This window comes from Herpailurus yagouaroundi, unplaced genomic scaffold (genome assembly GCF_014898765.1).
Source record: "Herpailurus yagouaroundi ecotype Mexico unplaced genomic scaffold, PumYag 67700, whole genome shotgun sequence".
In the NCBI taxonomy this organism is placed as follows: domain Eukaryota; kingdom Metazoa; phylum Chordata; class Mammalia; order Carnivora; family Felidae; genus Herpailurus; species Herpailurus yagouaroundi.
This window is the reverse complement of record NW_024420499.1, coordinates 5,120,837-5,133,017: the sequence shown is the minus strand read 5'-3', so window position 1 is coordinate 5,133,017 and position 12,181 is coordinate 5,120,837. Positions and strand designations below refer to the sequence as shown.

At 45.0% G+C, this 12,181-nt stretch overlaps 1 protein-coding gene across 1 annotated transcript; it reads left to right on the top strand.

Annotated features, from left to right (window-relative positions):
* The first annotated feature begins 7,366 nt into the window (after positions 1-7,366).
* Positions 7,367-10,358, top strand: LOC121025758 (uncharacterized). Its single transcript, XM_040468469.1, has 4 exons — positions 7,367-7,698; positions 7,784-7,844; positions 7,953-8,185; positions 8,562-10,358. The coding sequence occupies exon 4, from the start codon at positions 8,620-8,622 to the stop codon at positions 10,198-10,200; it is 1,581 nt and encodes a 526-aa protein (XP_040324403.1). The 5' UTR covers positions 7,367-7,698; positions 7,784-7,844; positions 7,953-8,185; positions 8,562-8,619; the 3' UTR covers positions 10,201-10,358.
* The last annotated feature ends 1,823 nt before the right edge of the window (positions 10,359-12,181 follow it).

The following is a 12,181-nucleotide window of genomic DNA, read 5'->3' as shown; positions in this document are numbered from 1 at the left end:
CGGGCTGTGGAGGAAAGACACAAAAACAGGTGATTCACAGAACTGGAAAGCTAAGTAGACAATAAGCATGTGAAAAGTTGCTCATCTTCATTAGTCACCAAGGAAATGCAAATTAAAGCAACAAGATACCATTTAACACCCATCAGATGGGCTGAAACTTTTAAAAACCCACAGTGCCAAGTGTCAGTGGAGATATGGGGAAATGGAACTTCATATTTTGCTGATGGCAGTGAAACTTTGTAAAACTACTTTGAAGCAGAGTTTAGTGATATCTAGTAAAGTTGAAAATGTGCATCAACGAAGAGCTTGTAATTCTACTTCCTCATCTGTCATGCCATGTGAGAGAGATGGTCTCAAAGTGATATACCATGAAAATGGGTCAGATATAAGTATATAAGTATATTTGTATCCCAGCTTCTCAAGCTTCCATGTGCACACAAACCACCCATGGGTCTTGTTAAAATGTGAGTTCTGATTCAGCAGGGTTGAGGTGGGGCCCATAACTCTGCATTTCTAAGAAGCTCCGGGGGGGTGGGATGGGGGAGCCCAAGCTGCTGATAGGAAAGTTTATTTTGAGTAACAGAGAAAGCCTAGGTTGCCCAAAAAGGCCAGGCAGGTAACATGGGTGTGAAGCTGATTTGGTGGGGACTACAGTGAATTTCAGAGCGCATACCCTGAATAAAGAGGGCAGCTGCTATCCAGCTCAGGCTGCGCGATGCAGATTCAGAGGTTCCAATTTCTCAAGAAAGCCTGGAAATCAGGTTTTACATGAGATCTTCCAATTTTGTAATGTTAACCAGTGTTTAGAGGGGAATGGAAAAACACTCTGTGAGCTCTACACAGCGCATCTTTGGGCAAAATATGACCTGCTGGCCTTCAGTGTGCAATCTCCAGTCTAGAGTTAAGGTGGTACCCAACAGGAAACCTGACATCAACCTGTTAGGAGGTCACCCCTGGAATGGGGGCCTGGGATGGGGAGGGGAAGAGCAGGAGATTGCTTTCTCATCATGACATCTTGTGTATTGTTTGGTCTGTTATCACATGGGCATAGCTTTGATTTTTTTTAATTTTTTTTTTTTTCCTAGAAACAGGATTAAATTTCTAGTTGTTCCATATTTGCTTTGCCCATTTTAACTACAATTAAGTTCAAGCTTAATCAGGAACATATCATTTAATGATGGTGTTGCTCTAGAGGAATCCATTGACCTACTTTCCAATGATCCTTCTATGATGTGAGTTCTAGGAATACAACATGGTGAGAACTAAAGATGACCTGATGTGAGGGCATAAAATTAATTCAATTGCATCAACAGCCTTCTCAAGGGTCTTATAATTAGCCAGTATTTCAGGAAACATAAAGAATCTAGGATCCCAGGTCTGGGTGGTCGCAGAGATTAGGTTGTGTTGTCCAACTTTCTACCAGTACCACTTGGACCTGGTTTTTCTTTAACTATATTGTTCTATGTTCCTGACTTCTCCTTTCATATCACGTAAGGTGTAGAACACATGTCCAGGTCTTAAATTTTTTTTTTTAATGTTTGTTTATTTTTGAGGAGGGGAGGGGCAGAGAGAGAAGGAGACAGAGGATCTGAAGCGGGCTATATGCTGACAGCAGAGAGCCCAATGCGGGGCTCGAACTCACAAACTGTGAGATCATGACCTGATCCAAAGTCAGATGCTTAACCAACTGAGCCACCCAGGTTCCCCAAGGTCTTAAAATATTTTTGATTAACAATAACAACGATAAGAGTAGAAATAATAACAAATATGGTGCCTAACACTTTTTGTACACTTACACTATGCCAGGCATTATTCCCAAAACTTGAGGTTTATCATCTCATTTGATCCTAGGAAAACCAATTGATAGCTCCCTATAAGTGACTAGTTACTTACAAAGGGAAGATAACAATGTTACAGTGGAGATACCTGACAGACATCACCTTAATCATGGGATCAAAAGTAATAATATTGGGAAAATTTGGCATAATGTGCCTGCTGAGATAATGTGCTGAGGACATAACATAATTTCAATAGTATCTTTACCCCAAATACACACTCTTAATTTTTTTTTAACGTTTATTCATTTTTGAGACAGAGAGAGAGACAGAGCATGAATGGGGGAAGGTCAGAGAGAGAGGGAGACACAGAATCTGAAACAGGCTCCAGGCTCTGAGCTGTCAGCACAGAGCCTGACGCGGGGCTGGAACTCACAGACCGCGAAATCATGACCTGAGCCGAAGTCGGATGCCCAACTGACTGAGCCACGCAGGTGCCCCACACACTCTTAATTTAATGAGGATAGAACAACAGACATTTTTGGAAATAACTAACCAGCATTTTTCAAATATGTCCATGTCATAAAACACAAATTAAGACTACAAACTATTATAGATCAGAAATTAACAAAACATGACAACTAAATTCAATGTATAATCTTGTTTTGGGTTCTGAACTGGGAAAAATAGCTACAAAGGACAATATTCATAAAAATGATAAATTCGAATATGTACTATAGATTATAGTATTGTATCAATTTTAAATTTCTTGATTTAAATAAATGTACTGCAATTATATAAGAGAATGTCCTTATTCTTAGAAAATATACACTGAAGTATTTAGGGATAAAAGGGCATGATATCTCCAATCTTGCTCCCAAATGGTTCAGGAAAAAAATACACACACGTGCGCGCACATGTGCGCACACACACACACAGGCAGAATGATAAAATAAATGAAGTAAATTGGGTAAAATATAAGCAATTGTAAGCTTGAATCAATATCAAAACAAAATTTACCAAAAATCAGATAGATACTACTATTACCCTATACTATAGATGAAGAAAATGGGGATCAGAAAGCTGAATCTGGATTCAAACCCAGAGTTGCTGATTCCAAAGTCCATGCTCTTAACTATCAGAGTATATGGGGGCTCTTGGGTGGCTCAGTCGGTTGGGCATCCGACTTTAGCTCAGGTCATGATCTCATGGTTCATGGGTTACACCCCCGTGTCCCTTTGGAAATGCTATGTAAGGTCAGTTTGTTAGTCACGTACTTAAGATTTCACCTTGATTTTTCACCTATATTCCTCATATCTCAATGTTACTCTCAGAATGACTACTTTGAAGGGAATGCATGAACTATGTCATATGTTTTCGAAGTTGTCAAATGACTTTATAGATATCTTTATTGGATTTTTCCAGCCTTTTAAATACATCAAGAGCCGTAGTTGCTTTAAAAGCTGATGTGGTTTGCAAATATCTTCTCCCATTCTGTAGGCTGCCTTTTGGTTTTGTTGCTTGTTTCCTTCACTGTGCAGAAGCTTTTTATCTTTATTTTCTAATGTTTATTTTTGAGAGAGAGAAAAAGAAGAGGGACAGAGTGGGGGATCAGAGGATCCACAGCAGGCTCCGTGCTCACAGCAGAGAGACCGATTCTGGGCTCGAACTCAGGAACAGTGAGATCATGACCTGAGCTGAAGTCCGACGCTTAACTGACTGAGCCACCCAGGCTCCCGGAAGCTTTTTATCTTGATGAATTCCCAATAGTTCATGATGAGCACTGGGTGTTGTATGTAAGTGATGAATCACTGAATTCTACTCATGAAACCAATATTACCCTGTATGCTAACCAACTAAAACTTTTTTAAAAGGCTGATGTGGAGTGACAAGATAATGTGATGCGGAAAGAATAGTTTTTTTGATTGATGGTTCTGGGACAATGGAGTATCCACATGCAAAAAAATGAAGTTGGATCTGTTACCTCATACATATACAACAATCCACTCAAAATGGATCAAAAACCTAAATGTAAGAGCTAAGACTATAAAGCTCTTAGAAGAAAGCAGGGAAAAAAATCTTCTTGGCCTTGGATTAGTCAATTAGTCCTTAGAACAGCCAACATGCAAACAGAAGTTAGACAACGGGGACTTCATCAAAGCTAAAAAATATTTATGCTTCAAAAGACAATGTTAAAAAAGTGAAAGCACAACCCACAGAATGGAAGAGAAATATTTTCAAACCACATATCTAATAAATGACTTAGATCCATAATACAAAACAAACACTTACAACTCAATAACAAAAAGACAAATAACCCAATTTAACAATTGGCAAAGGGTTTGAGTAGACATTTCTCTTAAGAAATTATAGAAATGGCCCATAAACACATGAAAAGAGGCTTAACACCATTAGTCATCAGGGAAATGCAAATGAAATCCACAGTGAGATACCACTTTACACCCACAAAGATGGCATTAATCAGAAAGACAGTAACAATTATGGGGAAAGCTACGGAGAAGGTGGAATCCTTGTGCACTGCTGGTGGGAATGTAAAATGATGACTCCCCTGTAGAAAACTGTCTGGCAGTTAACCAAATGGCTAAGCATGAAATTACTACATAATCGAGTGATTCCGCTCCTAAGTATATACCCAAGAGAACTGGAAACATAAGCCCGCCCCAAAACCTGCACATGAATGTTTGTAGCATCATTATTCATAAGAGCCAAGAGGTGAAATAACCCAAATATCTGTCCACTGATGAATGGATAAGCAAAATCTGGTATCTCCAGATCATGTATTAATTGGCCACAAAAGAGAGTGGAGTACTGATGGGTGCTACAACATGGATGAACCTTAGAAACAGTATGCTGTGTGAAGGAAGCCATATATAAAGGGCCACACATGATATGATTGCATGTGATTATATGATTCCATTTATAGGAAATGTCCAGGATAGGCAAGTCTATAAAAACAGGGAAGAGATTAGTGGTTGCCAGAGGTGGAGGGGAGAGGACACGTTAAAGAATGATTGCTAGCAGACATGGGATTTTTTGGGGGGTGACGAAAATGTTCTGGTGTTAGGTTTCAGTGATCAAATGCACAACTCTGTCAATATAGAAAAAAACCACTTGACAGGGTGGATTTTATGGTATGTGAATTATATCTCAATAGAGCTTTTTTTTTTTTAAGTAGGCTCCAGGCCCAGCATGGAGCCCAACACGGGGCCTGAACTCAAGACTCTGAGATCAAGACCTGGACTGAGGTCAAGAGTCAGACGCCCAACTGATTGAGCCACCCAAGTGCCCCTAATAAAGCTATTTTTTTTTTTTGAGAAAGAGAGGGTGCAAGTGAGTAAGCTCAGAGAGAGAGAAAGAGAGGGGCAGAGACAGAGAAGGAAAGAGAGAGAAATGGGGCTCACCTGAAGCGGGGCTCTTGCTCACCCAAAGCAGGGCTTGAACTCACAAACCACACGAGATTATGACCTGAGCTGAAGTTAGATGCTTAACCAAATGAGCCATCCAGGTCCCCCAATAAAGCTATTTTTTTAAAAAAGGCAACATCTAAGCTCCTACTCAGAAATTGCTTTAGGCTTTTTACACTTCCCCATGCCTCACTACTTACCTTCCCTGTCCTCTCAGCCATGTCTGATTATGTATTTGCATTCTAACTTTCCAGCTTCCCCATTGACTTTGAAGAGCCCCAGGATTTGGACATTCCACCCACAAGTGTTTCAGCAATGGACACATAACACATGTCAGCACAATTAGTACCAACGAGACCCAATTTAGGGACTCCCAATGCTCTACCAGGGAGGGGATGCCGCTGTTGGATTAGGCATTGTGAGACAGAAGGTATCAGGGGTTTCCGGTAAGGTTCTGAAAATGGAAACCAACCCCCAAGGAAGTATCTCTAATGGCTCCCGATAAAATAATTGACACTCTGTGTTAAGCCATGCATGCAGTTGGCTCTACTTCTAACCATTTAAGCTTATAGTGAATTACAAATGACCTGTTTTGCGTAAGCCTCTGTGGGTCTTTTCATTTACTTATTTTTGGTCACTTGCAATGAAAGAATCCTAAGTGATATCAAAGGAGGGATAGGTTCCAGCCTATCAAAGGAGGGACACCAGACATTTCCATGACCCATGTAATGTGGACTCTCATGAAATACACAAACGAAACGGGCATCCAACAGTTGTCCCTCTTTATCTGAAAAGCTGGAAAGAAAGTGGTACCATGCAGCAGGATGGTACGGGAATCAAGAGTTGCTATCCAAAAGCCAGAGAGGTTTATTGCCAACAAAGGGGGCAAAGAACGTGAAGGTCTCAATAACCTGCAGAAAGGATAAATAATTAGGTTGGTTTTGGGTAAACTAGCAGAATCCCCACACGAGAAACTGCATTTGCTCTCTACGAGAGCCAGCCAAAAGAACACCTATAAATATGTGAGTAGAGGCTTGGAAACAAGCAGAAACTCAAATGAAGGTCGTCACCTCAGAGAACCCAGAATGAAATGTGGCTGTAACTAAGGAACATGACGTCCAAGTATATACTCTGCTGCACTCAGCCCCTGCTTGGCACATAGCAGTGTCGTTAAATGTGTGTTGAGTTAGAGTGGATCTGTATGAACACAAGGGTCCACACGCCAGGGGGACATCTAAGGAGTCTCAAATAGGCAGTCATCATCCACATGAAGTCCAGGGGACAGGACATCTCACATACATAGAAACATAATTAGGAACATGCATATGGATATGGTTAGAGACAATAGGGAATGAGACCGACATCCACCACTGGACTACAGACCTACTCACAGTGCGGGGACCTGACCTTGGACTCTTCTGCGTTGAACAAGGTAAATTTCACCTACTGTGGCCTCTTGGCAGCCAGCCAGCTGGCTTTCATCTAGCGATAACCTCTGCATTTGTCATGAGCTAAGCTAGCCTTAGCACCGCAGCTATGTTAACCTATGTACCAAGTGGTGAAAAAGCTAACCATTGCATCAGGGAAGATGTTTAAAAGGCAGAAACCGTGCTAGCTAGTCAGTGCATGCGATTTTCTGCTCTGTGATTCCTCTTCCTACAGTCTTACATTGGGAGCCATTGAAAGACGATTAGGTGAGACTACCGCCCATGCAGAAAGAGTTCTAGGCCCCTTGTGGCCCCCAAGAGTAGGTCCAGAGGGCCCTTCCCCCACCTCCACTGGGCACACCGCATTCACAGAGACACTGCTGCGTCTCCTGTTCTAGATAAAAACACGTCCCAGATAAAAACAAAACAAAAACAAGCTTTCCATTTGTAAACCTACTTGGTCAATGCCAGGGCTTGCTTTGCTGTTTTGTGTGGTTACACTTTCTTATCAAAGGAAAACACAGAGGCTCCATTGAGCTCTGTGTGTTCGTCATAACTACAGAAAGGGAGTTTGATCCCTCCTTCATTTATTTTATTATTATTATTATTATTTTTTGATAAAAAGGCCAACAAAAAAAGTTTGCTCGGAGAGAAAGGATATTATGTAAATAATTAGCCCATTCCAAGATTCTGTTGCACATATATATAGTGCAGTAGAGAGCTGAAGAAAGGAGGAGAATTTGCAAGACGACGGGACAGTTTATGAATCTGAGAAACAGGCATTGTCTCTGGAGTCCTGCTTACCTAGAATTTGTGAAGAATAGGTTGGAATGAGGCCTTCAGCCCAGATCTAGATGTTCACCGTACGAAGAATCAGAAACCAGTAAAGGAGGCCTAAATGCTAATGCCATGCTGAGCTGAACAGAATCTCTTCATCCATTTATGAAGAGGCTGTGTTACCAAGTTGTGTAGACGCTCAGGGTCTCTGGCATGTGCACCAATTCTTCTACATGGGACCAAAAAGAGAAAGCTTGAGAAGAAACTCTGACAAAGTGTTTCTAGGATAGTCAGGTAAGAGTCTGCTCAGACAGGACCCTCTGGGGGAACCTGGGCAGGCTGACTTTGTTGATGCTTTTTTTCTCCTCTGATTTTATAGGCTCAGCCACTGCTTTCTCACCTATGGTTTGGTCTCCCAAGACTGTCTGAGGCATCAAAAGGTAACCATGCTGAAGTCTATACCTGACCATTAACCCATGTCTCTGTACCTCTTTCTTGGGTGCAAATGGGAATGTTCCTGCAAATATCTTCCGTTGTTGTTTCTCCAGTGTTGTCCTCTGCTTTCAAAGAAGACAGTGCTGATGTTGAAGGCTGGTGAAGACCAAAAGTTGTGCCATCCATCAGCATTTTGAGGGCATCCAGAGTTGCTGGTAGATATACCACACGAGCAGTCATAGATCTGGCCCTGCATTGATGAGCCAGCCGCCAATGAGAAGAGCCGTCTGACACCTTCAACTAGTCCACAGCCTCCCCAACCTGCTGTGTTCCAAAATCGTTTCAGGTATCCCTGGGGCCTAGTGTTGCTTTCAGCCCTCAGAAATGATGCTTGATACCCTCCTTCAAGAAGGGGCTTGTTGAGGGGCGCCTGGGTGGCTCAGTCAGTTGAACGTCCTACTCTTGATTTGGCTCAGCTCATGATCTCACGGTTCGTGCATTCGACCTCTGCATTGGGCTCTGTGCTGAGAGCGTGGAGCCCGCTTGGGATTCTCTCTCTCTCCCTCTCTGTCCTTCCCTTTCACTCGATCTCTGTCTCTCAAAAATAAATAAGTAAACATTTAAAAAAAGAAGAAGAAGAAGAAGAAGAAGAAGGGGCTTTTTGCTAGCCTTGACTAAACTCACATTTGCCTCTTGGGTTACTTCTGCTCTCTCTGCTCCAGGATAACGCTTTACCTGACCCGGTAACAGAAGCACAGAAAAATCAGAGGGGGCAGAAACATGGAAAAAGACATTCTAACTCACATTGAGCCTCCGATGACCCAGGCATGCGACACGGACCCGGCCACGGTGGCAGCACCTGCAAGAGCCCCGCCTGGGCTTCAGACTCCGCTTGAAGGTGCTGTGTCCGCCGCAAGTAGTGGGGTACATGTGGGACAGGAAAGCATGGAGCCAGGAGAGTACGATGAGGTGGAAAAAATGTCTGTTCTTAGTTTGGGGCTGAGCGCTGAGGCTGATGCCCCACACGCAGGTGAGGTTCCGGGTCACGCTGCGTTGCAGGGGGCCAGCAGCCAGGGCAACACAGGGAAGAAAACCAGCCGGAAAAGGAGGAATAGAAAGGAAAACAAGGTTGTATATCTCCCCTGGCCTCTGACGCTACAGACCCAGGCGTCTTCTGCAGCCCCAGTTCTGGGCCAGACTTGTGTCGCAGGGGCTCTGCCGATTGCTGATACTGGAGTCGGCGCGGTGTATGAAAACAGGGAGGAAGGGGAGTGGGATGACAAGGAGAAGGTACCCGTTGCCACCTGGCCTGAGAAGGCACATGCTGGCGCCCCACTGCCAGCAGAAAGTACAGCTCAGGCCTCTCTTGAGGAGGTGTCAGTGGCAGCCAATGAGGAGATAAAAGGAGACCAGACAGGCAGCCATAAAGGGAGAAATAAAAAGAGCAAAAAGGTCATGGCCAGTCCTTGGCCTCTGACAGTACAGGCTTGGGTGTCGTTCACAGGCCCAGGCCAGATGCAGATGGCTACAGCAGGGGCATCGTCATTTGCTAGGGATGGTGTCAACGCGGGGCCTAAAAGCAAGGGTCAGAAGGGTGAGGCGAATAAAACGTCAGCTGGCACTCCGTACCAGAGTGCACAGGACGGTGCCCCCCGCTCGGCTGAGGGTCTGGGGCAGGCCTCGTGGGAGGGGGCGTCCCCCCCTGCTGACAGCCCAGAAAATGAGGAGAAGAGAGCCGCCTATAAAAGAAGGAATAGAAAGAAGAGAAGCGTCTCGGCTGGTCCTTGGCCTCTCACAGTACAAGCCTGGGCATCATTTGCAACAGCAGACCAGGTGCAGACTCGCCCCCAGGGCGAGTCTTCTGTTGCAAGTATGGGGGTGAATGTGGGGCCAAGGAACTGGCCCCAAACAGAGTATAGTGAGGAGGGAGCACAGGCCGCTCTTCCTTGGCCTGAGAGGGTCCAGGCTGGTGCCCTCTTCCCGGCAACAGCCCCGGGACAGGCTTTACTGCAGGGGCATCCTTCCCAAGACCTACATTCCAAGGTGAGACAAATGTGTTGGAGACCCCAAGGGAGAGAGGGGGAACTGGTTCCGAGCAATCCAGAGCAAGTTCGGGAACCCTGTCAGGGATGTAGAAGAACCGAGAGATACCTGAGGGACCAGGACTTCTGGGAATGCACGGTGATGAATTTTGCTAGGCAGGTGGATTGTTGCTATTGTGGGGAGCTCTGCTCACAACAGCGGATGGAGGCTTTGACCCTGACCAAAGCCCACACCCACATCAGCTCTTCAGTGAAGGGACCAGAGAGTGAGAGGGCTAAATCTCAGGCAGTCTGGATGGAGAAATGGGGAGGTTTTTGAGACGCAGAGGAGAAAAGAAAGAGACCTAAAGAGTATTTTGGGTCCTGGAAGTGCCACCGTCTATATCTGTTGGGAAGGAGGTGTTTAAATGCCACTCTGAATAGGGGGTGCCTGGGTGGCTCAGTCTGTTAAACGTCCAACTCTTGATTTTGGTTCAAGTCCTGATCCCTCCGTTCATGGGATCGAGCCCCGCTTCAGGCTTTGCTTGGGATTCTCTCTCTCTCTGCCCCTCTGCTCACTCCCACTCTCTCTCTCTCTCATAAATGAATGAATGAATGAATGAATGAATATTTAAATTTTACTTTGAGGAAAGGGAGGCTCAGTACCCAACTGGCAAATTTCCCTGTTACATGGTAACATCACCAAGTACTCTCTGCAAGGGTGATTTTTCTCCAAAAATAAGTTTTGGTTTGTGGAGAATTGGCGCATACATGTAACACTTAAGAAAAGCAAAAATGCTTTTTTCTCTATGTTGTTTCCCCTAACATTTTCAGCATTGTTGAGAAAGGTGACTTACCTATAGCTAATAAGCTGTATTAGAGTTTTAGAGTGCCAACCAGCGATAGAATGTGTACTGCATCCTGAGCATACCTCTCTTGACTGGAAAGTGTTATTGTGTATATTGCATATTAGATTGTAAACTGACTTGATGATCGCATTTTGCTCTAAGACTGGCCAATTTACACTTGCTCAGAGCACAGGCTCTAGAGCCACAGTGCCTGCGATCTAAGCCCAGCTTGGGACTCACTCTTCTCTTCTTGGCCCCAGTCTATCACCTGGGGGTAATAATAGCACCTGCCTCATATATTATGTGATTAAATGAGTTAATACATATGAAGCATATAGACTAGTACATGGCATATAATAAGCCCTCAGACACTAACACCTATCATTGCTTTTGTGCAGTAAATGTCATGGAAGGGTCTAGCACTGTGGTACTATGTGCGTTAATAGTTATGCAAATGGCAGTGCCTACGTGAGGCAGGAGACGATGCCTCCGTTTACAATTATGGTAACAAAGATTCTTCAAGCCAAGGGGAAAGACGCTACTCAAGGGGGAAAAGCAGGCAATAAAATGGTAGCTATCGTTCTGAGGTGCACGATCTCAACCGTGTCAGGACAAGGTAGCACAATAAAGGCTGGGGGAGAATACGCTCCTGTGCTAATATCCCTTACTGCTGGATGGGGGGGATCGTGCCCGGCTGATGTGTTTCTGCTTCCTAGTTCTCTTGCGTAACGTCCAAATGTCTGCGTCACCGTGGCATCAGCAGATAATCAGCATTCATCAAGGAGGGTGACAGGGACAAGGACGAGGAGCCCTCCCGCCGGTGGACTTGTTGGAAGGAGTCGCCCAACGTGGAGGGTGCTCAGGGGACGGGACCCTCCCCAGGGAGGACTCCCCAGCCTGCAGCTGCGGAAAGAGAGGTCCAGGCACCTTTGGCTGGCGCTGGACAGGACGCACACAGCTCTGCCCACCGGCGAGGAAGGGAGGGACTTCCCTTGCCCGATTTTGCTCTGACTCAGTGGTTGCTCCCACCTGCCACCTGTGTTGAAATCTTCCCTGGAAGCTTGGCTGGACAAGGAGGCTGGGCATATGCTGAGATTAAAAAGTAAACTTTTGTATTGGCCTTTCGTATGGCGTGGCTTTGGGGGCGATTTAGTTAAAATGATGTCCTGATGCGTGCCCTGGCAACACTGAAGGGGTAGATATTCGTGGGGGGGCTCTGAGGGGGTCCACGTGCCCCCTTTTATGTGTCCTGGATGCTCTAGCAGGGCCTTTGGGCACTTTTGGAGAAGCGTCTTTGTGAAGGGGCAGGAGGGACTTTTCTGATGCCCACTCCTCTTCTTCCCCAGTGGGGTTCACATGCCCCTGGTTCAGCACAGGGCTGGTATAGTAGCCTGGTGTGTTCATAGGAGAAGAACACAGGCCGGAAGCCAGGCAAATCACATAGTCAACTGCTAGAAGGTGCTCAAGGAGTTT

Bases quoted from the DNA above. Each gene is read 5' to 3' on its own strand.
- LOC121025758 (XM_040468469.1), top strand. From the start codon at position 8,620: ATGGAAAAAGACATTCTAACTCACATTGAGCCTCCGATGACCCAGGCA.